We start from the raw sequence: 25,470 nt of genomic DNA on the forward strand, positions 1-25,470 counted from the left end.
TATGTTTGAGTTCAGTCAGTAATTCTCTGTACACCCAAGCTGGCCTCATGCACTGCCTGCTTAGCCTCCTGCATAACAGTACGGACCATTCTTGGGCTTTGAGGAGATGGTCCTTGAAGATCACCTAACCCTCCATGTCCCTTTACTCTTCACAGCAATATCCCAAGGGAAGCTGCTTGCTAATTCCCTGAACAAGCCAAAGTCTGCTTTTCTGAACCAAGGGTCATTGTTCTGCTACTCACCTTTCTCTGCTTTCTCATGATCTTAAATTCTACCACCTCTTGGTCTCTCCAAGGCTGCCATTGACCATCACAACACCAACCACTTCTTCATTGGTTGTGAGTAGCAAATCAATCAGAGCATCTTCCTACTTGGCCTGTCCAGCACCTGTGTCAAGAAATTGTCCCTGACCCACTCCAGAAATCTGGATTGCTTGTGTCTTACTGTGTTTCCTGCCCAGCAGATTTCAGGTCAGTCAGTATATCCTATTGTGCTATTTTTGGCTAGGATAGAGTTAATTTTCTTCATAGTAGCTAGTATGGGGCTATGTTTTGGATTTGTGCTGAAAACAGCGTTGATAATACAGGGATGCTTTAGTTACTGCTGAGCAGTGCTTACACAGAGTCAGGGCCTTTTCTGCTTCTCACCCCACCCCACCAGCGAGTAGGCTGGGGGTGCACAAGAAGTTGGGAAAGGACACAGCTGGGACAGCTGACCCCAACTGACCAAAGGGATATTCCATACCATATGATGTCATGCTCAGCATATCAAGCTGGGGGAAGAAGGAAGGAGGGGGCCTTCAGAGTGATGGCGTTTGTCTTCCCAAGTAACTGTTACGCGTGATGGAGCCCTGCTTTCCTGGAGATGGCTGAACAGCTGCCTGCCGATGGGAAGTGGTGAATGAATTCCTTGTTTTGCTTTGCTTGCATGCGCAGCTTTTGCTTTACCTGTTAAACTGTCTTTATCTCAACCCACGAGTTTTGTCACTTTTACTCTTCCGATTCTCTCCCCCATCCCACCGGGGGGGAGTGAGCAAGCGGCTGTGTGGGGCTTAGTTGCCAGCTGGGGTTAAACCACGACACCTATAAAAGACAGGGCTTGAAACAGTGACACTTCTTCCACTTGCCTAGAGAAGGCTTCATCTATTTTGTCTTCTTGACCCGGTGATCTGTAGCAGATGCCTACCATGATGTTACCTGTGTTGGCCTTCTCTCTGATCCTGGCCTATAACCTCCTGACCAGCCCATCACACAGTCCATAGCAGAACTCCATGCATCTGAGCTGCTCCTCTCTGTGCAGAGCACTTGCGTGTCTCACCTTCCTCCTTCTAAAAAGCAAGTATCCATCCATCACAGCACTTCAGCTGTCTTGTGATTTAACCCCAGCCAGCATCTAGCACCACGCAGCCGCTCACTCACTCCTCCCCCCCGCCCCCAGCAGGATGGCAAGGAGAATCAAAAACAAGTAAAACTCGTGGGTTGAGATAAGAACAGTTTAATAATTGAAATAAAAAATAAAATATAATAGCAATAGTAATAGTAATGAAAAGGAAGATAACAAAAAGAAAGTGAAATATAACCCAAGAAAGACAAGTGATGCACAATGCAATTGCTCACCACCCGCTGACTGATGCTCAGCCAGTCCCCGAGCAGCGATCAGCCCCTCCTAGCCAACTTCCCCCAGTTTATATACTGGGCATGATGTTCTATGGTATGGAATACCCCTTTGGCTAGTTCGGGTCAGCTGTCCTGGCTGTGCTCCCTCCCAGCTTCTTGTACACCTGCTTGCTGGCAGAGCATGGGAAACTGAAAAATCCTTGACTTGGGATAAGCGCTACTTAGCAACAACTAAAAACATCAGTGTGTTATCAACATTGTGCTCATACTAAATCCAAAACACAACACTACACCAGCTACTAGGAAGAAAATTGACTCTGTCCCAGCCGAAACCAGGACAAGCTGTTAAGAGCTCTTACAGCTTATAAGTACAAAGGAGCAATGGGTGGGTCAATCCCCTGCCTATCCAGGTCTGCAATACTGTGTCTCCTAATCCAGTCAATATAGAGATCTGGGCACTGTCTTGAGGTGACTTGCTGTGAACACCTAAATTAGATGGTGCACCTTCATCTCTTGATTATTACACTGAAAAATGCTAATAACAGCCTTGGGGCAAGTCTTTAATCCACAATCCCCACACATCCCATTATAGTCAGAAACATGTCATGCATACTCTTCCAGGTTCAGTAGAAAGAATAACTATCCTTTTCTAATGTAGTAAAGACAGATGAACAATGGAAGCCCTCTCAAAGATCTAGTTTCCATGGCAGGACTTCACAAAGTCAGGGACTTCCCTGCTTGCCCAGACATGGTCATGGTTGATGTGCTTGTGTTGACTTGATACAGGAGAGAGAAAAGCAAGGAGCCACATAGAGGGGGACCCTTTTGAGGTCAGACCTTGTCAGGACCAGCATACTTGGGAATCTGTGTCCAGAAACTACTTGTGTGTGTTTGTTTGTACAGGATTCGAGGAAAGGGAAAAAGGCTCTGTTTATCCTTCTGTAAATAAACAAGATCACAAGGAGAAATACACTACATTTATATTATCAGTGTCTCTTCCAAATAGAAAGGCTGTAACAGGTGACAGTATACTTACAGCCTGTTCTTTGAACCTTTAAATGCTCTCTCACATGGAAGAAGAACTAGGGTAAGAACATCCTCATGTTCTGCAAATTGCAGTTTGGTTTCTTTGCCTCAAGCTGGAAAAATCTCACTGCAAACATTTACAATTTAGTCTGAGCCACAAGAGCTGTAACTGGTACATGGTGCTTCCAGTGCAGCTTGTTTACAAGATGAAGGCCTTAGTCCCAGCCAGAGCAGGAACACATATCACCAACATTTGGAAGCCTTACTTAAGGAAATCCAGACTGACAACTTCTCTTCCTACTGCAAATCACTGCCTGGTCCAATTTCCAGTTTGACTGCTGCTCTCTTTCCCCCAGCACACCTGCAGGTAAAAAGGCATCGCAAGCAACATGCCTGTCCCCAGGGGAGAAGCAAGGGAGGTGATGGTGCCAGCTGCCTGTACAAAGAAGCTGCTATTGGTCCTGCTTGGCTGGAAGGGTGGTTGGTTGGTAGGTGCAGCTTTGGCTTTGAGAGGGGCGAGGGATACAAGCCACAGAACAAACAGGAGCAATAAGAAGCACCTTCAGGGCTCTGTCAAGGATTCATGGAGAGTTTTGTCTATCTGAGAGGGGAAAGAAGATGGACTAAAAAATATTTCCCCCCCAGGCAGAGAGGGGACACTGGCAGGATCAGGAAACACGATGGCATCTTTCACCACTGCAGCACCCAGTGAGTCCCCACTTGGCTGGTAGTAACAAAAAGAGCCACATTCCTGAACGCATATAGGAGTGTTAGTCCCCTGGTCTCACTGGAGCTAGACACTACTAAAATGCCTGTATGAGTCCAAGCAAAAATGGAAAAAACCTGTTATTTGCTGATGAAATGCTGCTTTTGGCCTGTCTGTCTCGCACAGAAAAATGGGCAGGCTCAGACTGCCTCAGTTTTCCATGTATATCAGGCACTGGCCCCTAACAGGACAAGAAGAACAGGATTGAACCGGAGGTACCAGAGACAAGGAACCTGCAAGACCTCCAGGTCCTGCCATGCAAGCTCACAGAGAACTTGCTGAGCCCTGTAGCCCTTCTACTACGTGGGTGCTGCCTTCATAGGTTACTGCTCCAAACCCACCTGCAACATGAGTAGAATGGGCTTGAGCTTACTTTGCTTCTTTCCATACCTCAGGACACCCAACTACACATTATGGTCACCCCACATCTAGATGGCTCCCCTTGCTACACTGCCATCTCTCTCCCAGCTGCAAAGCCTGAAACCCACAAGGGCAGAGTTTCCTTAATTAATCGTCAGGCAGATTTTTTTTTCTCTGTGTCTTTTTCAGTTTTTGAGTTGCGACTTTTCCTGCCAACTTTCTGCTTGGCGTGAACTTCTACAAGCAAGCAATATAACTTCTGAAAATAGACACTTACACTGGAAAGCCTGACACACCCTATATGGAGCCCGTGAGTGGCAGAACCATAATCAAAAGTCAGTCAAGACACTAGGCCATGCTAGCAGCATTCAATTAAGGCTCTGAGCAAAGCAGCCCTAAGAGAAGAAAGTAAATGGGAACTCTATAAAAGCTCTTGCACAGAACCCCCCAGGCTCCTTTCATCACTGAGAGGCATTTGAGTTTGTAGTCTTTATGGTAACCCTAGCTCGGGCGAGTTATTCCAATATAGCTGGCATGTTCAGAACCCCTTTAAAAATAAAAATTCACGGAAAAGGCCAACCTGCTGTGATTTCCTCATATGAAACTGCATGCAAAGCCTATGGGAAAAAAAGCCAGTAGTCGTATGATACAAGTCTGAGCTCTGCCTGTCATTAACAAGGGTGGGTTTTTCAGGGTAAAATTCTCCTGGGCCAAATAACAGGAGACTGATAAATAAAGCTTGTCAACTGCCCTTTCTGACTCACTCTCTCCTGCTGGAAGGATGACTCACTGTCATTTGTGAAAGGCTGCCAGGTCTTGCTTACATGCTTAAACAAGCATGGGTTGTCTGTGTTAGACATACATTACCTCAGAAGAAGCAGACACTTAACGCTGAGAAGGCAGCCCGAGAAAGGACTCTGCTGACTAAAGGATCTGAACTTCAAGGTATTTCTCAATCCTTTCTGGAAAGTTCAAGCTTGTTGTTAGATTACCACAGAAAACTTAGACCCAAAGCCACGGCTGAGGGCTTGGCTGACGATCACAGTGTTTTAAAACCAGGACTCACTAGGACCATCAGTTTTTACCCAGGTAATTCCTGCAGAGTGAGCCAGACAGCATGTTCTGGGTGCAGACAGAAGTAACTGAGACTATGCCTGGTCCAGAGCTGCCTTTTGTCCAAGGAAAACAGCGTGCCAAACGCAGTCAGTTGTTGCTCGCTATTTCATGGCAAGAAAGTAGCCCCATGGGGCTGCTCCTCTTAAGGAGACTGTGAGGAACCTGCCTTGAATCTGGGGAGGGGGAAACATAGCACATTGAACATCATCTCTGAGTAGCTCATCGACTGCTTTTGAGCAACGCTGGTAGCTGCTCAGCGCTTCCTCCTCTCTGCAGCAACACAGACCTTGTAGGTAAGTGACAGTGCACAAAAAGCTTGTTCGCATCCAGGAGCTTTGCTGCCTACGTGGGAGCGTACTCCACCCTTTGGTCTTCTCCTGTCGTCCCGGGCCCACCACAGGCCAAGTGTGCAACTGTGAAATCTCTGCCCCAGGCACTGCAGGGACTGTTCACAAATCCCAGTTATTAGCACATACACAGTCTACATTGCCCTGCAGGACTGATGTGGCAAAGGACACCTTTCCCTCATACTCTAAGGCCCCATACAATGCCTGTTTGCTTGCCATGACAAAGCAAGGTGCTTTTGCAAGGACGAGTGTACTGGGATGTCAATCCACAGATCAGAGAGGGCCCGGTGTCACACCTAGAGGGACAAAGCTGTACCCATCCTTTAGCATACAGAGGTCTCCTAATGCAGGAACTGAAAGGTTTCTCCCAAGACCAAGAGAAGGAAGCTGTGCTGTAGCCTCCCTCAGCTCCAGGTATTAGCCAACATCTTGCTGCATCATTTGGTAGGGAAACCATGCTGCTGTAGGGCAATGATACCACAACTGCCTCTTGCGTGTTCGGCCAGGTATGCACCATCCAGGAGTTGCCCATGCAGCCGGGAAAGACAGTTGCACGTGCTTTGGCCCAGCCAGGCTGTCAGAAAACCTGCAACTAAAGCACCGTCTCAAGGTCTTGTCACCATTTTTCAGACCATGTGAGCACTAACCTGCCTGCCCAAAATGAATGTATAACCTAGAAATGTTGTTAATTTTTAATAAAGAGTGTACCATTCCACAACACGTATATGAGGAAGACATAGCAGTCTCACACACAGTTCTAAATATCAACCCTCTTCTTCTCCTTTGGGAGAGAATATGTGTGTGTATTTCTTCTTTAGGAGAGAATATGTGTGAGTATTTCTCCTTTGGGAAAGAATATGTGTTTTCCATCCCACAAAATTTCTAAGAGGTTATTTTTAAATATTTTTGCTCTGTACCAGAACAGATGTCTAATGAAAAGCTTGAGAGAGAAACTGCAGGCCACAACAGCCTCATCCAATGGTAAAAGGATGCACCTGGCGCAGGGAAAAACAAGCCTAGGCCACAATGCTACTTAGGCATTAATATAACATGTGCCAGGCTAAGTGAAGAGACTAAATAATAGCTGTGAATCTGCAGTTCAAGTGTCTGTCTCAATAAGGCAGTGCGGGACCATCCTGCACAGGTGATCTAGTCCCTCGACTATTGGTTACTCCAGAAGAAGTAAATTTCTCATCACAATTGTGCTGCCAAATTTCATCCTTTTAAAAACTGAACCACACATTGCAAGGGAAAATTTTATTATTTTTATCCAGCACAGATATATTTTGCTGAAAAACTTCCAAACCAGCACTAACGTGTCAATTTTCTCCTCTTAACAATGATGAAAATATTACCTCTCTGGTTTTCTTCCACTGTTTAATCTTCCATTATTTTTTCATTGATTCTTATTGACTATGACAAAGTCAGGATTTCATCCTAAATTTTCCTCCTGCTGCTAATGATTAGCATGTACAGGTAGTCTTACAGGTAAAATGATACCATTTCTTACCATCAGTTAATTTTGTTTCAAGATACTGACATCCCAACTGCATATTTTAAGTTTGAACATTTAAGATCTTGTCATGGTTTAACCCCAGCCAGCAACTAAGCACCACTCAGCCGCTTGCTCACTCCTCCCACCCAGTGGGATGGGGGAGAGAATCGGAAAAAAAAAGTAAAAGTCGTGGGTTGAGATAAAGACAGTTTAATAGGACAGAAAAGGAAGAAAAAAATAATAATGGTAATAATAATAAAAAAAGAATTAGAATGTACAAAACAAGTGATGCACAATGCAATTGCTCACCACTCGCTGACCAATGCCCGGCTAGTTCCTGAGCAGCGATCCACCCCTCCCGGCCAACTCCCCCCAGTTTATATACTGGGCATGATGTCATATAGTATGGAATATTCCTTTGGCCAGTTTGGGTCAGCTGTCCTGGCTGTGTCCCCTCGCAGCTTCTTGTGCCCCTCCAGCCTTCTTGCTGGCTGGGCATGAGAAGCTGAAAAATCCTTGACTTAGTATAAACACTACTTAGCAACAACTAAAAACATCAGTGTGTTATCAACATTATTTTCATACTAAATCCAAAACACAACACTATACCAGCTACTAGGAAGAAAATTAACTCTATATCTCAGCCGAAACCAGGACAGACCTGCTTTCCCAATCATGTAAAATCAATGATAAAAATAAATATATATATATATATAATTAAAAAGATAAAATGAAATTAAGACTTGGTAGATACTTTAAATAACAGCATTTCTCTTTGCTATACTTACTTCACAATGAGTCATAAATTAGGCTAGCTATATCCAAGAACAAAATGAGAGATGATGGAAATTAAAAAAGAAGTAAACACATATATTAAAGATTCCAGAGTAACTTCCTTCAAAAGCAAAATTTCAGCAACTTTTAGACTGTAGTAAGTCATGTCTCCTGGTTGCTTTGCTGACCCTTTAGAAAAAGAGGGTTGACATTAAAATCAATAATCATATTTATCTGCAGGTGTCAAAGCACTTCCCAAAATAAGTCAGTAAAATAAACTTCTCAGAAATGGCGCAACAAAGGCATTAAGATGAAGGAGGAATTGTTAGCGACAGAACCAGGAATTACAGTCCAAGTCTCCAGTCACCCAGTCCAGGCCCTTGTGTGCTAAACTACCCCACTTCTGACAAATGAGTTAGGCTTCTTAAGCTGCAATTTCAAAGTGATTTACTTAGCAATGTGAAACCATGCCACTCAACACAGCTACCACTGCTGCTCGTTGCTCTGATTACAGTCACCTTCTGCCATCGCTCTTGAGAGCACAGTGCTGTGACTACTAAGCCTGTTTTGGGGGCTTCTCAGAGGTGGCAAACTGAGGTCATTTGTCAGGATGGAGAAAGCACTCCTTAGTCTTCCTTGTTCTTGTTCTTCCTCTTCCTCCTCCTCCTCCTCCATTGGCCGGTCAGGCATGCTCATAACAGATTTTAACTGACTACAATGAGCTCCAAGGATGCCCACCCTGTTAGAAAACATCATGTTAATCTGCTTGACACAATGAAGCAAAGGAAAACAGGAGAAAGGGGGACAGATTTGCAATGTTTCCTAGGTACACCAGCAAGGAACCTTGCCTCCTCTAGCAGAGAGTATCTGCTCTCCCCCAGGGAAAAACAAATAACCATGCTTATACCCTCAGCACCTTGCCCACCGCATCACGTTTCTGTCTGGAGTGTGCATGCACACAACATGAATTGCATACGTCCAAGTGAAGCTCAGCACTCCCTGGAAAGTTTGGCCCTATTGCATACGAATTACATGACTCTGTGCATAAGCTATAAAGCCAAGACGCTCAGGATGCACCCAGCTTCCAAAGCATGCACAAAACAGTTACATGTGCATTTGTAGCAAATTTCACACTCTCAAGAAATACCGGACTCACCGGTCGTGTGTTGTACATATGTCCAAAGATTTTGCATGTACAGTGCTGTAGCACTCATTAGATTGCCAGAACTCTGAAGATCCAGGCAAATGAAGGCAATTCTCAAATTCTAATTTCCAGGCAGAAAAAGAAGACTTACGAGGGAAAGTCTTACAGGGAGCCTTACACACACTTCAACAGAGCAAAAATGATTTACAGTGCTGTTTACATGAGTTATTACATTAAAAAGTACTGTAGTGATACTGCTGTTAACCATGGCTGGATGGGAAATGGAATTCCTCTCATATGGTGTACCCAGACTTGAAAGATTTTGGTTTTATCATGAATCAGAGGAAAAGGTTCTATTTCTATTACAATCAAAATTATGTTTTAAAAGTACAATGTAGTAACAAAACGACTTTTTCGGAATAAAGTATATCAGCAATGTCTGATCAGAACACTATTTAAAACTAAAAGTCAAGAAGAAATAAGAAATTGGAATGAATCATGAGAGGGAAAAAAAACCCCAACCCGTTTTGATTTTGAGAAGTTTTGATTAATTTCTGTTTAAATTTATGTTAAAGCTTTTTTCCTTTCCCCAGAAAACTTTTGAGTTTTAACAAAGCACTACAACGGACAGTAGCTGCTTTGCCATCAGTTAACCAAGAGTACTACCTCTGCAAGTTTCAGGCTCTCTCAGGTCTCTGAGGACCTCCACTCCTGTTTCTGTCTAACTCCCGTGTAGACCAAATCCTCAGTCCAATGCCCCTCTCCTGGTGAGGAAGAGCTAGTTGTCCGACATCCTTCCTCATAGCACTACCAAATCTATTTATGCAGAGAAATAGCCCCTTACTTGGTAGTGAACAATTCTGAGAAGTCCGGCAGGCCGTCACACGCGCAAGGTCGAGGGTCTCTGCCCCGACAGTAGTGGTTCTGGGAGAGGTATTGAGCACTGTCCTTCGGTAAGGGCAGCAGCGTGCTGAGCACTGGCGAGCGCTGGTGAACCATGCTGTTTATGGAAGGATGCTTGGCATGGACTTTTCTTGAAAGAAAACAAATGCAGGTGTTACCTCAGTGTGTTCGGACAGGTCAGGTTCCCTAAGGACTCACCAGTGTGTCAAATGTGTACCTCAGATACGGCAATCGCACTGTTTTTGCATCAGCAGCCTGGTCTCCTGGTTTCTGCAAGTCAACATTGTTCCTGTCTCTTAAGGCGGGATTGAACACGTCGGAGCAAAGAAGCCTGCCAACTTCCTCCCGAATCATTTGGAAGTGCTTCCGTCTGAACACAAGCCAAGCCACGTAGCTGCAGAAGTTGTAGAAGCCCTAAATTGAAAACACAGATCCTCTTTTCACTGGGAAAAGGCCCCGAGTCCCACTGCATCCCAGAGTGCAGGTTGGCATGACTCCACTAAAATGCCAGCAACCATTTGGCATCAAACTTTACCATGCATGAATCAGTGAAGATTTGAAAGGACTGTTTTTTTAAAGGTAGGCAGATAGATGAGGCTAGAAACAGAGTTAGCTCAGATGGATTTCATCTTGCTCAACTCTGACCAATTTGGCTTAGTCTTGCTGCTAGAAACTAAGGAGATGATAACCTGAGATCACCACCCAGTTTCCCTCAATAATCAATGGAAAGAGACTGATGGGATGAGTCATTCTGTGGGGGTTCCTATCACACACATCTATCTCAAGAGGCAACAATTCACCCTCTGGCTGAGCTTCTCTTTTCTGCAATGTCTGTCAAGGCAGCCGAAGGGCATGGTCTGACTGGACAGCTACTGTTTGGGCAGCTGCAGGTAGACAAGATGATCCGCACCCTGAATGACAGCATTATGATCACTGAAAATATTACTACCAAATATGAACTCATCGCATCTCACCTCTGCATGTCTGCTTGCTGATTAAAAAAACAAAATCTAGCTTTTCACTCCTATTTAACATTTGTGATCCCTGGCATAAGCTGAATCAACTCCCAGTAAATCGAATCTCTACTAAGTCTGTTCTTGAAAAGATGGCATCGCTGGGACTGCTCTGTATCCTTGGAATTGAATCCACAGTTCCCCTCTTTCAAGGAAAGGCTCCCCAGTTTATTAAGTAGAAAGTAAAATTTGGGCTCAGCTATTTTGTATTAATTTGCTGAAGCCCTGCTACACAGTGAGTCTCATAAATGGCTGATGGAGCTGTATGTTGCAGGCCAGAAGAGCTTATTGGCATCTAGAAATGTCACCAAGGGCAATGGAAATAAAAGGCGGCTGTAAAATTTCTTACCTACAGAGATGAAACTATGAGGCCAATGATGAGAATAAATCTATAGACCAGACTTCCCAGAGGGACCTCAGGCTGTGGTGGGAACTGCCTGGGGTCCGAGAGCCACAGAGGGACTGAAACTTCCTGGCTGAGGGCTCCAAGGGGAAAAGGCTTGGGCCGAAGGGCAAAGAGATGGTGTTTTACAGGGACATCTAGGGCTTAGAGGTAAAATTTTATTCTAGGTGCTCTGCCCTACAAGTAGACTACTGGGGAGCCAAAAAGGAAAGGAGTATTTGGATGTGCAAGGGAGGGACATGCTCTGGGCTGACACTCAGTCACACTCTCCGTTTATCTTTGTGTCTTTCTTACCTCAAAGAAGCTCCGATCTTTCTGCAACGATGTTTTTCTCCTAAGGCAGTGAACAAGAGCACAAAATTAATAGCAGCAGTCGTCCTTTCAGTTCTCTGAACAGAGCATTGAATATGACTCATGGGGCTATGCCAAGCTGGCATTTCACCAGGGCAATAAAGTTGTTGCTGGTAGATCCTCGTTACTAGCATGTGGAGACCTACTGTCCAAGAGAAAGGCAGGACTTCTGCATTGCCTCAGAAGGAGAAAATGCAAAATATCGTATAGCTCAGTGAATTCTATCTGACAGAGAACAAAGCTGGATGTGATGAGCAGGCGAGGCTCCCCTGCTATGGTATCTAGACTGAGCTCTCTGCATGGGCCTCTCAAAAGTGGTCAGCGCTGATCTATCCCAGTTCCCACTGAAGTCAATAAAAAAACTCTTCCTGACATCACTGTACGAGCAACAAGCAGAGTTACGGAGGGCACAAAGCCAGGCCAATGCTGAGACAATAAACTTAAAAACTAGAAAGGAGATGCCTGATGTATCTCCAAGAAGAAATGTAAAACATGCCCAAGAATGACAAAGGGTCTTTGTTAAAGAAGCAGCAATTTGCCCAGTGGAAACCTGAGAGATGCTCTCGCCACCCACTTGAGCCCAGGGATTCTCACACAAAGCCAAATGACTGTCCATCGTGGAAAGATGGTGATGCAGAGGGTGATGCACACATTCCAGCAGCCACTCAGTTCTCCTGGAGATGGCACAACTCACCCTCATGGAAACGAAAGCAAATCTTCCCTGCTAGCCTACAGATCCCCACAGATCTGGCTTGGTCCTGCCAGATGCACAGGAAAGCCTGTCTCCGCATCAACTCACCAACTCCTGACATGTCCCTTATCTTCCTGATAACATCAAGTGTTCCACACATCTAGGGTATCTCCAGCTGCCATCACCCCAGAAACATCAATGCAGATCAGACCGTGAAGATAATACCTTTCAGCCCTATAGCTCTATCTACCATCTTCTGGCTTTTATTTATTGATTTTTTGATCAAGAAGACTATGTATCTTCCTACCTGGCTCCCACCAGCCATAAGCTTGCTGACACTTCACATATTGTGCAAGGGAAAAGAAGCTTGACTCTGCAAGCATGGCATGGCCGTTTGCCAAAGCAGAACTCCCAGAACAACTCTGATGCTTTTGATTCCTTATAAATTCTGGTAAAGCACAGTATTCTGTCTTCAGAGTACCAGAGCAGAGAAATCTAAAGTGACCCCAGCTTCTTAAACCAAAATGTGAAACCCAGCTTCACTTTTTAACATTAAAGAGCTCGTGCAGTGTCTTAGAACTAGTCCCTAGTTTAGCAGAGAAACCTATGCAGAGGCCAGCAACAGAAAATAATGCTAATAATTACAGTCAAATAAGGCCAGGGGTCTCCACCCTTCTTTCTCCCAGTGCTTTCTTCCCTCAGGTGAGGTATTAAGCTAAGAGATCTGCTTGAAGTAAAGTTTCCTAAAATAAGTGTTGAACTAGGAGGCACCTCCCATGTCTAGGGCACAGTTGCTAATTAACCAGGAAAATACAGAAAGGGTCAGGAAAACATCAAACTTGCAACAAGGTTCAGGACAGGACTTGTAAGAAACGTGAAAAAGGGAGCAAAAAGCATCATGCCTTCTAGTAATACTGATTTCTCAGAGCTGTGAGGAGGACGGGATGAGTTCATGCATAGAAGAGGAGGACAGTACAGCCAAGGGCAGACGGTGCAGTAAGCATGGGGTTTGGATGCAAGATGATAATGGCTTCAGACATCTACAAGAATTACGGTTGTGCATAGGGGCACACGGGGAAGAAATGCTTCCTGTGCCATTTAGCAGCTCCCTGCACCACAGCTGTGACTCTAATGGCCCATGGATCAAGCCAGCTTCAAGGATCAGTAAGGGCTGGCTCGACTGCGTTTGTGCCATTGATGCATGCACCTTCGGGAACACTCTGTATTTTTCCCATTATGACAAATGCCCATAAGGAAACTGGCACCACAAAAAGGTTGCACAATCCCCATCAACTTAAAAGGAGAAAGCCAGACACACCTATTCCTTCCTCCGCATTGGAGGCACAAAAGGACTAATGCTAACATACACAAATAACAGGTCTGGAGGAACTCTCTCAAATTCCAGTCTGGGATAGTATCAAGATAGGATTTTAATGCTGCATTTCACAAATCATGTAAATTGTTAAGATGAAGATGTTCTCCACCTAAGCCTCCCTTTTGAAAATTTCAGAGAAAACCTCTACATGAAAAATCAATAATTTCATATGAATACATAGACATTTGGCAGATCTGGAAGGGAAAGCAGTTTACCAACATAGTATAAGATTTCATTAAAATGTTGCTATGGTGAATTAGAGTGAAAAGCAAAAGCTTCAACACCATCATGAACCCAGAGTTGGGTTATAAGAAAATATAGTAAAACTGGGGGTGGTACATTATCAATAGTTTCTCAGCTTTTTAATCTAAACAATTTTCAGGTTAAAAAAAACTCATCAAAAGTAACCTTCTCCACAGTTTCCATTTCAATGAAAGACCTTTCCCATCCAAAAACACGTGTGCTCAAAAAATTCCTAACCATCTTTTATAATTAAGAGTGCTAATCAGTTCTGTCCCTTAGCTCTTGTATTTGGCAGTTCATATAATGGCCTGGGAGGATCCAGATAACATTTAAGGCTAAACTGAGTCAGCCTGGAAAAGATTATATTTATATAATTGCAGTATGGTATGGGAAGTGCCCTATATTATAACACGCTCAGCATTAGCCTAACTCTGAAGTCAGCTGTAGTCAGCTACCGCCACCCTGCTATGAGTAACTCAGTGAGGTCTCTCTTCATACAGCACCTTACATCATGAAGGCTTTAAGACACAGCTCTTTTCCAGCCTTTGTGTTTTCACAGCCTGGACACTGATATCCCAACCCACTGCCAGCCTCTAACCCCTGCTGTGATAGAAATATTAAAGAACACAGTTTCTTGTTTCAGCTCTCTGCTCTCACTCCCATGGTGGTGGTTTTTTGCCACTAGACCTCTTGCTTGTCTCAATCCTGCACATTCCCATCTACCAGACAATACGAGTGAGTGAAGAGGCAGCAGAGCTAACTAGCTGAGTATACAACAGGCTGTTTTATCCAGCTGCATCCAGTTCTTGGACTCAAGTTACTTTCTGCAATAAGTTCCTCCAACCGAGTCTCGTAAGTGCAGACATTAGGGCCACCCAACAGAAATAATGAAATGCTGTCATGACCCTCCCTGTCCAACCAGCGAGAAGGTTAAGAGGATGCCTCTGCCCAGCAGGAATCTGGGAGCAGGGATTTGGCACAGAAGGCTGCTCCCAGGAGTGCCCGGTGAAATGCCCATGTGCCAGGAAGCAGAGAGAACACATTCTTAATTCTCAGGGTCCAGCACCTTGTGGGATGGGGCACACTAAAATGAAAGCCCTGTTGGGACAGCAATTTCAGCTCCCCTTTGACTCCATCATTTCACAGGTTACCTTCTCCTCTTGATTAGAAGGAAACCCAGGTTCCCCCACCCCAGCCAGGAGCAAGGTTGCCCGGAGCTGTGTTGCAGGAAGGCAGGTGAATGTTTGTGACTCCTCTGGGGGACTGGCAGCAGTTTCACATCAACTGACTGAAAAAATTTGCCTGAAACTGCTCTGAGAAGATCCCATGGGACTGGGGTGCTGGGTGGGGACTGCCAGGTCCTTTCTACTGCCAGGGAAAGGAAACATTGTGCAGGAACATACATGGCTGAGGAAAGAGTCCCTAACACTAGCACAGTGTATGATCTCTCTGTCATTACATTCTACTTCCACTAATCATTTTTTGTGGTGCTTAGTTGCTGGCCAGGGATAAACCACAACACCTTCATCTCCTGTTAAAACTCCTCTTTTCTTGTCCTTATCATTCCCTTGGTTTCTCTGCCTTTTCAAACACCCTCCTGTCCTCCCCTGCCTTCTTCAGTTTGTTTTTTAATTCCCACTATGGGTTTCTCTCCCCTTTCAATTCATCGCTGGGACCATTGCATCTAAAGACTAGTTGGTCTCCACCACTCTGAAAAAGCCATGCACTGTCTTCCCCGCTCAGAGGTAGGAGTCCTACACTTCCAAAGCCCAAGCACAACCTCTTCTTGTCCTTCACTTGCTGCCCTTCAGGAACGTGGTCTCCTTCACCTGCTAGACTAGTCATGCTATCTCAGACTTGGCATAAGAGGAAATTTATGCATGGATCAGTGGCAACCAGCAGGTACATAACCATCTGCCTTCAAGATTTAGTTAAGTGGAAGTGGCAGGGGTAAGATCCAGGGCTGGCACTGATTTTTGCCCTGCTGACTTTCATGTTGATCCCATTAAAGTTTCCTGCTCTGTATATCTAGCAAGGCTTCCGCATACCAGGGCTAGAGCTTTCCAGTCTGGTATCCAGAGCTCTGCTGCAACTCATTGTGGCCAAATCAGTTGGCAACAGCTCACCAGAAACACTTTTGGAGTCGGTTATGAGATGAGACAGAGCTGCAGGGAGATTAGGACACTTCTCTGTCTCATGGTCCCTTAGCCCTCTGTGACTCCTTGGCTCACAAGACATTTATTACCCTGGGCATTCACTTGTGTCACTCAAGAGAGGCCTTGGCCCTGGGCTGCTGTGGCACTCGCTTCACATAGCGAAGGTCCCCAGAAGGGATTGGCTTACCTTGCACTAGGCATGTGGCACTGCTGTGCCATGCCTCGTCCGAGGATAAGGTTACAGTACACCTTGGCAAGGTGAATCCTGGCCACCGCTAACTTCGCCAACACATCGTCCATTTCTTTCTTCTCGAAAAATATCATAGTCCTGTTTAAAACAAAAAGGGAAAAAAGTTTTCAGGGAAGGTGCTCTGGACAGAAGGGATGCTAGAAAGAGTGGCTGTTCCTGAGAAGTAAGTGTGGTTTTCAGGCACATAAACCAAGGCGCTGCGTGACACCACCATCAGGGGACCCCTCTGCAGCAAGGCTGGGCTCAGACGCTTCCAGCGCAGCTTGGCAATGCCGGTGGGGCCACAAGCCCTGGGGCTTGGGCCCAGACAGCCTCTCTTGCCCCACACAACTTATAAGCTGCATGCCCACAGCCTGTCACGTTGCCGTCTTTGATCCTGCATAGCTTATGAACCCTTTTTGCAGCCTGCATAAAAGCCCTGGAGGTGCATTTAGATATCTCGGGGCACAGGCTCTCTCCCTGGGCGGCCTGGAGCAGTGGGTCTGGCTCATTCAGAGGCAGCACTTACTCCTCTTCAAAAAGGCACATGAAGCGCTTTTGGGACCGCCTCTAAACAGGAACGGCTGACACCGCAAGCCTGTATTTTAAACCAATTGAGATCAAACACTAAGGAAATGCCAAACCAAAGAGCTTTCTATTTCCTCTGCTTCCCCTGTAATCCACCCGACTGTCTGCCAGTACCTGAGAGTGCTGCCGGCCTAAAAGTTACCAGCCTCCTTTCACATTCAGGAGAGTTGGTTTTATCTGTCCTATGCCTGATAGCCTCCAGCTCTAAAGCTTCCTACACAACCCACCTTTAATAAATTAGGACAATTAACTCTGGGCTTCTCAAGGATAATTGCTAATAAAATTCAGCAGATTTTCCCCAAAAGACATGAAAGGGTTGGAAGCAAAAACAGACAGAAACTAAAGGGGAAAGAAAATGCAGGACAGAAATAATAGCCCTTGTTCCATTCATGTCTCATCCACTACTGGTGAGTTTTTGTTCTTAGAGTCACATATTTCAGAGGTGAATACTCCCAAGCTGTCTCCAGTGGGGGAATGCCTCATGCTCGCTGCTTTGGGAAACTGGTCGGTTGTTTTGGAAGTTAGTTACAAGATCTTTCTGAACCTAGGAAAGGCCAGGAAAGCTGGCTTTGGATTTACAAAGAATCAGTATGGCATGAACAAAAGACAAAGTCACAAGAAGTCAAAGATGTCCAGATTCATCCTGACTTTCTCTGACAGGAACCCCTTCCAATACTTTCTTTTCCAAAGAAAATTTAATGCACAGAAGCAATGACTTCTGAAGTCAGGATGGTCTTAGATGTTCTCTTGAGGCACTGGGGACACCGATACTTCTACACGGTCTAGGTTCAAGGCAGTTGAGGAGCTATTCAGACCATCAGGCCTGACTCCCTGTGGACAAAAGTAGACCCAACAAATGAGTTAGACATCTCTCATAGGCAGCCCAAATGGCAGGAACCCCAAAACACACGAACTAGGAGCAGGAATAACCAGCGTTGTTTTCTGTGTTACCAGGTTATCACACAGGGTCTACAAGAAGAGCAGCTGGAGGACTACACAGCCGTTGGATGTGTCTGTCATATAGGAACATGAGGCTGATAAAGGACTAGGCGGGTCACCAAGCCCTGTCTCCAAGTAATCTCTCTGACAGTTTAACTGGGAGCAAATTATAGGTATCACTAACGAGAAACATGAAATGGTACCGGCAAGTCTTGCCTCCAGTCTGTCTCTACTTGTGGCACTGTTGTGGTTTAACCCCAGCCGGCAACTAAGCACCACACAGCCGCTCACCTCTCCCCCTTCCCAGTGGGATGGGGAGGAGGATCAGGAAAAAAAGTAAAATTCATGGGTTGAGATAAAAGCAGTTTAATAACTAAAGTAAAATAAAATATAATACTAACAATAATAATAATAATAATTGTAATGAAAAGGAATATAACAAAAAAAAGAGAGAAATAAAACCCAAGAAAAGACAAGTGATGCACAATGCAATTGCTCACCACCCGCTGAATGATGCTCAAGCAGCGATCCGCCCCTCCTGGCCAACTCCCCCCAGTTTATATACAGAGCATGATGTTCTATGATATGGAATATCCCTTTGGCTCATTCAGGTCAACTGTGCTGGCTGTGCTCCCTCCCAGCTTCTTGTGCACCTGCTTGCTGGCAGAGCAGGGGAAACTGAAAAATCCTTGACTTGGAATAAGCGCTACTTAGCAACAACGAAAAACATCAGTATGTTATCAACATTGTGCTCATACTAAATCCAAAACACAACACTACACCAGCTACTAGGAAGAAAATTGACTCTGTCCCAGCTGAAACCAGGACAGGCACATAGCCAGTACTACATAGGAAAGCAGAAAAGCCTCTGAAACTAAATTATATCTTGGAGGAGGGAGGAGGGAATTTTCTTCCTGAGCAGGCCACTAGCAACAGCCCTGAGCATGGGATTTATGTGGGATAGATATAGGAAAACAAATGGCTATGCAATCTTCTTTCACATTCTCTCAAATACTTCAGCATATCACAAACCCAAGGATTCTTACCATAAGTGTAATTTTATGTCATTATGATTCTGTTGTGTAGTTATAGAATCCCTTTCACAAGCTCACGGAGCTCCACCTTCAGAAAAAAAGTAGTTTTCTTGCCTGTCCCCACTACTTCCTAGTGGAAGACCATTCCAGAACTTTACTCCACAGGAGGAAAAAGACAGTCCTTGCTACATTTGATTTGAAATATCACACATACCAAGTTCGGAATCAGACCAGGTGGACAACAAAGGAAATGGGAGGTCTTGAACAGGGAAAGAAGATGCAATAATCAGAAAGCTCTTCACACCGTGATTAATATCTCCCTGCTCCTCCAAGTCAGCTAAGATGCTAAAACAATTAAGGATTAACTTCAATGTTAAATAGGACCTAAAATTGCCTTTTTTCATTTATTTCCCTTCCTTGTATTTATACTTCAGTAGATCAATATCCTGAATTCCTGCTTCTGCATGGTAAGTGTCTCTTCTTTAAGCTTCTCTGATGTTAACAGTGCATGGAGGTAATCCTGACAAGCAAGCCACTTCCCTTCAGGGTAGGTAATGAATCTAAATAAAACAGTATTGTAGAAGTGGAGAGTCAGTGTATGTTTCCCACCAAAAGGCAGGACTCACTTTGGAGCACTGCATGGCAGAACACACTGAAAAGTCTCTCCTGGCAGGGTTTATCCAGTGCTTATAGCTGATACCTACTAACCAGAGCCCCCTTGATCCAGGAAACATAACCCTATACTGCAAAAGGTCCAAACTCCTCTTTGTTTCAGTCTGTTTCTGTATTTGCCACACCAGTAGATGATATGAGCCATATTGAGGTGTCATGACCCATGGAGTGGCCTCCTTGTCCTTTACCAGCCAAGAGCGAGGGAATCATTTTGTAAATTGCAGCCCAGAGCACCTCAACTGAATCTACGACCTTTATGTATGAAACTACGCTGATGATTTTCTTTATCTATGAATTATTCCGTGCACAATGAAAGAAACACCTGTCAATCTATGGATGTAGAACAAATTAATTCCTTAAGGCCAGCAATCTTCCAACAGTCTTTTCTTCAATCCAGATAAATCAGCCCCTCTTTATGTCAAAGCTTCATGAATTGTGAAGTAAGTAATCATTTAGTGTTTTAAGAAAATGGTCAATCAATTCTCAGAGACTATTATAGACTCCAGAAACCCATTGAAGTTTCTTACAATCATGCTTTGTAACTCTGCAGTGCTTTCTCCCAAGGCATATAACCCTCTAACACAGCAGCTCCTAAACTATTCCCCTGGCATCCCCACTTCCACTCTGCAAGGTAGCAAGCGTGGTCACACACCCTTACTTGGGAACTGCTTTCCTAGCATATATTCCTCATGTTGTAACATGTTTCTAGCACCTAAGAGTCATCTGAACCTGCTTTGCAAAGTATTTAGAAATGAAGTCTTAAAGCAATGTGACCCACAGCACAAATTAACACCCAGCAGACTCAGTTGCGACTATTTGCTGCTCTATATTGCAAGCAGAAATGACTGGATGCTCATGTTTTTACTGGGAAATGGCATTAAGGGATGGTAATTCGATACAGGGCACTCACATAGATTTAACGTTGGTGGTAGTAGTAATGATTTATTCAAATTTAGCATTACCTTGAGGAGCCAAATTATTTGGTGACCCCATTTGCAGCAGGACTGGATCCAGCCACCATCTTGAAAGGGAAACTATGGTGATGCCATGCCACGTGAACAGCAGTGCACGCTGCTCAGGGCAAGGCTGGGGCAAAGCGGGGTTCAAACCCTCCCAGAAAATCTCTCTCTCTACATAGTCAGAGGAGCCTATGTCCTAGAGAGCACACAGGACAAGGGGACGGGAGACATAAACAATGAGACCAAGGGGTTTTTCTCCTTAGTATTCCATATATAGACTGGGCCAGTATAGGAAGCAGTCCTTGCTCATACACAGAATCCCACTGATTCTGACACGAAAGACTGCCCTGTGATTCCAGATTTGCTGGGTCAAGCTCTGTGTACTTACACCCCTAAAGTCTTGTACTCACGAAATCAAGGATCTGTATTTCTTTTCCAGGGCAATTTTTTCCAGATAAAAAGACAGGTAGAAGAGCAGGGCCATGAGGAACTCATCTAGTTTCTCATTCCTAAATGGAAGGTAGAAAGGTCACTGTGAAGTCTGCAGATTTGCAGATATAGACACCACCAGACCATTATGAAAAAGAACGAAGTCTCTGCTCAAGGACCTGCATTATACCAAATATTTGCTATATGGTTGAGACCTATTCATAGCAAGCACTCCACCCCACACTAAGACTTTGAAGGCTTTTAGAGAGTTACTAACAGAGTCCAATAAACATGCTGAAGAGTGGATTGAATTGGATATTACCAGACATACTTCCAAGAAGCATATTTTCTGCACTGAACATGCTGGAAGAGTGGCATTCACATTCAAAGGAAAAGGGGGACAACTCAGAGACACCTCTCCCCTTCTGAAAGGACAGCACAGCTCAGGCTCAACAAGGTCTACAGATACATTCCTAAGTCAAAGGCAATGCAGCCACTGTATGGCCCTGGTGATCTCAGGGATATGCCTCAGAGATATAATGCTCTGCCTGCTGCCTCCTCGCTTTTAGCCTATAGCGAGGTAATGCTGGTAAGTGACAGCAGCAAATAATGAGCCCTGTAGCTCTGAAGGGAACAGCAGCAGGACAGGAAGGCAGCCCAGATTCCCAGTCCTGTCAGCACTCCTGGCATACACAGTGTTGCAGATGCGCTGGCTAACATGGAATTTAACTTAGAGTAAAATGGATAACAACCTTCAGATTTTTAGGCCCAAGTTCTTGGCTTCCTTTAGGTAACAGAGTGGAAGGCTTTCAAAGAGGTGATAGGATTATTTCTCTGCACATGTCGAGGACAACATGCATTTGGTATTGTTTCCCACTGAACCTCACAGATGAGAGATTTTAAACCTCTGATATTTCATATTCTACTTCTCATACACCCTGGTCCCTCCACTACCAGCTACACACACAACACAAACAAACTCTAAATGACATACCTCATAACTGCTGCAAATGATAACATGTGATGTGACTCATTTGCTTCTTTCAAAAGCAAAGCAGCATCTGAAAACATACAGAGGAGAAAAACAATATTTCCTCAAAAAAATTGCTAGTGGTAGTAGAAATAGCTTTCTAAGTTGTATGGGCGATGCCTTGCTGATATGAAATACCAGCAATTACTCACATTTGACATCATCCAACGTCACGTATTCATGTTGTACCCACTTGGACAGCCTATGCAATTTTCCTTCTTTGTCAGCCAGCCTTCTTTCAGGCAGCGTTGCACTGCAATCATCCTGGAAGATGCTAGTGGTTGACCAATACATAACATTTAAGGACACAGTGTTAATTCCAGTCTGAGAATATTAAGACTATCTACCTGGTATGTACTCTCTTCATTGCACTCGGTTTCAAAGGGACAGGCAGTGCAATGTGTTTGGCAGGTATCCCGAACTAACTTTCAACTATTATAACCACAAAACAGGCTGGGGATGTTGAGAGAAATAGGACGTTTCACCTCTAAGGTTGCGTCTGAAGTTGCTCTTTTAGTTGCTAATAAATTGTGACTATATTATTTAGATCAAAGAGGTTTTAAGTAATGGATGAAAGACAGCTATACCATGTTGTGAATTTATAAAATTATTAATAATAATAATAATACTTTAATCTTTGAAGTGCCTTACACAGATGAATTAATTACCTCACAATACTCTTTATAGTAGATGAGAATTATTACCTCGTTCTGAGCGATCTGGAAACAGCAACAAAGATGCTGAATGACTTTACCAAAGTCATACCAGGCTAGTGCCTGAGTTAGCATTCAGCACCAGGCATGTCTGGCTCTGTTTTTATGTTCAGACCACTCATCCACCCTGTTGAAATGACAGCTGGCTTCCTGTTTCATGTGCTTTGTTCAGACATGATCCTCAGACAATGGATGAAAATATTCCCACCCAAATGATCTTGCTTCTTTTTGAGCTAGGCTAGTCGAATTGAAATACCTCTTTAATGTCTTAACACGCATTTCCTGAAAGTGAGTATTTTTTCCTTCCTTAAGGTTTTCCTCAGCTGCTGGATTGGAGCTGAAATACAAAGTATGAGCACGCACTAGCTTGAGTTTAAATTACTAGCAGCAGTACAAAGAGGTCAACATCCCATGATACAAAGGCATATCTATTTTGGCCTCTAACTGAAACTAAGAAAACATCTGGGTTGTGGTGAGGTCAACGTGAGACATTGATTTCAAGAACACAGGAGCAAAGAGTAAAGGGGCTTCCCCAGGTCCTCCTGCTCTGCCTCCTGCCACCATATGCACTGTGCCATGTAAACCCTTCAAGCAATCGGTGTCTCAAGTGGCTTTAGGAAGATTTTGAGTGTAAAAACTGCTCCATTCCAGAGCTTTTCTTTGGGATCGTTGAGGGCAGAGACAGGCAGAGGTCACCAGGGAGCTCACACCTCTCCCTGGAGAGCTACCAGGCAGAGTCAGCAGCGTTCCCAAGCCCAACAGAGAAGTTGGCCAGAGCTGCTGAGACACAGACCATGAAAGGCGCTTGCAGTAGCCATGTGACCAGGAGAGAGGTGAGCAGCCTGGCTCCACCGTGACAAAGGCTTGGAAAATGCCCAGCAGGGCAGGAGGCAGCAGCGGGCAGCGTGTGACTGACCCACCACCGCCACGCTCCCCCATGCTCCCTGCCCTGCACTTGAGAGGAGAGCAGGGAGGATATAGTTTGGGTGTTGGGTTTTTTTGCCCCAATGGTTTAAAAGGCCTGATAAAGTCTTAATCCACAACTGCCACAGACATTCAAAGCGCAGTTACAGGCACTTTGTCCCCTGCAGAGCTGTGGTTTCCCTAAAGGTCTGCAGTCCTCTGGGGCTCCACCATTGCACAGGGTCATACGTAACACCGGCAACAGGGAACATCAGTCTGTGGACCTCCACCTATAGACACCTGGGGTGGCATTTGGCCCTCGCGTCCAGCACTGCTGCTCCAGTGCGTGGCGCACATTTCTGACACGTGGCAGGACTTGCCACACACTTTTAGCCATCCCTCTGTAGTGGGTTCAGCTTGAGAGCAGTATGGAGTCAATGCATATTTCTGATTTTCTCCATTAACATGATGCCACAGAGCAGCAGTTAAGGCGCTCCAGTCTCAATTGCAGGGGGGGGAGCGGGGGGGAGTAAGAATTTGTCCTGCAGTTGATGTTCAGGTAAAACAATATTAGACTCTGATTTTACCTTACTTGGAACTGCTGTATCAAGGCCTAAACCTGCATAATTTGAAACTAAACATCATTCTTTTACCTTGCAAATTCAAGTGTGTTAGTATCATCTTTCCAGTACCACACGCCTGCAGTTGGTTTTATCGTCTGCAAGAAAACAGCATATAGAGTACGTCATAAATCTATGCTCAAGTTCTCAGCCCAACAAAGTATTTATAATGCAAGCACTGTGCATATGGGCCACTTTCTATCTTTCTTCAGTCTGCTTTTCACCCAGATGTTGTTTGTGTGTGAGTTATTTGAACAGAAGTTCTCTGAGATTAAAGGTTGCCAGCATAAGAAAGAAAAACGTGTATCTGTCCTTTTTTATGTCTTTCAGGTTATGAATAAATAATTGAAAGTTTGCTAAGGAACATCAGTTCTTTGATTGCCAGTGAATCAATAAAGACTGAGAAATCAAATGGAGCCATGCATTACACAACACATTGCTTTTATTTGCGTTTTTTTATAATATTTATGTAATTAATTGTAGAAACTATGTATCAGGAGAAAGGAAACCTTTGTTTAGAAATGGAATCTGTTATGCACTTTCCTGGTATTCTGAGAACTTCAAATAAACACCAGATAGACCCTTCAGGGGACACCGGACAAAACTACTAGTAACAGCATTTTACAGTATCCATATATTTTTTAAAAATCCATTAAAAAAAATCTCCTGGAAATAAATAAGATCTATTAGTCCTTTCTTAATTAACAAGAGAGACTTGCAAACCCTTAACTATTATTTGCAGGTCACCTTTAAAGCAAAATGACTCTTATTGGTGAAATCCTTCTGCCTACAAATTTAAACTGAGTGAACCTTTAAGGCTTTCTGTGACTTTTTGCCAGGTACCATTCAGCCAGCCAGCCACAAGGCGCTCACAAATTCTTGCTCAATCTAATTAGGTAGTAGAGCGCTGGATACGGGACACCAGAATAATTTCACATCAGCAGCCAGCAGCCCATGCGATGGTTAGGCCACAGAGACAAGTATTAGGAAACCATGGCTCTAATCCTTTGACAAAAAGTGGTTATTTCAACTTGTCTGTTGTAGTCTTTGGTTCCAGCTTTCTAATACTGGTTTACAACTCTTGGATTAAAAGGGCCATGCAAATGCTGCACCTTTATGTTACACACAAGGGATTATTAACCATGAAATTAAAATAGAAAAGGTGATAGTGCGGCATAGCAAGGCCTACCAACGCATCGCAGGAAGGAGAAAACACCACGCCTGTGTCTTCAAAATACATCTCAGCTGCTTCTCACTAATACAAATGGCTGAATGACTGTCCCCGGCCACCGTGCTCCCTGGCTGGGGCAGTGGGACAGGTCCCTGCCCTGCCCACCCCATGGGGCCTCCCGTGACCCCCAGGATCTGCTGCAGAGGCAAACATAAACAGCAGCAACAAGACGGAGCTGGGAAACATGGGGAGACTCACAGATAGCATGGTGCTTGCCTGGGACGCCGCCAGGAGAAGGGGATAAGGCAGGCACTGTTTACAGCAGTATCCTGGTGACAGTCTGCTGTCCCCTAGGAACCGCAGATCCCAGCACGTAAATCCCCCTTCAGCCTGCTCTGTGGACT

At 44.6% G+C, this 25,470-nt stretch overlaps 1 protein-coding gene across 1 annotated transcript; it reads right to left on the bottom strand.

Annotated features, from left to right (window-relative positions):
• Positions 1-7,960: 7,960 nt before the first annotated feature.
• Positions 7,961-23,999, bottom strand: PPP1R36 (protein phosphatase 1 regulatory subunit 36; the record flags this gene model as incomplete). The annotated part of the gene is made up of 10 exons (XM_050897932.1): positions 7,961-8,239; positions 9,489-9,677; positions 9,765-9,961; positions 11,258-11,297; positions 15,967-16,107; positions 20,611-20,709; positions 21,624-21,690; positions 21,812-21,933; positions 22,629-22,709; positions 23,929-23,999. Coding segments are annotated over 10 exons (1,263 nt in total), but the record flags the coding sequence as incomplete, so codon positions are not given.
• Positions 24,000-25,470: the final 1,471 nt, after the last annotated feature.

This window comes from Gymnogyps californianus, chromosome 5 (genome assembly GCF_018139145.2).
Source record: "Gymnogyps californianus isolate 813 chromosome 5, ASM1813914v2, whole genome shotgun sequence".
Classification (NCBI taxonomy): Eukaryota; Metazoa; Chordata; class Aves; order Accipitriformes; family Cathartidae; genus Gymnogyps; species Gymnogyps californianus.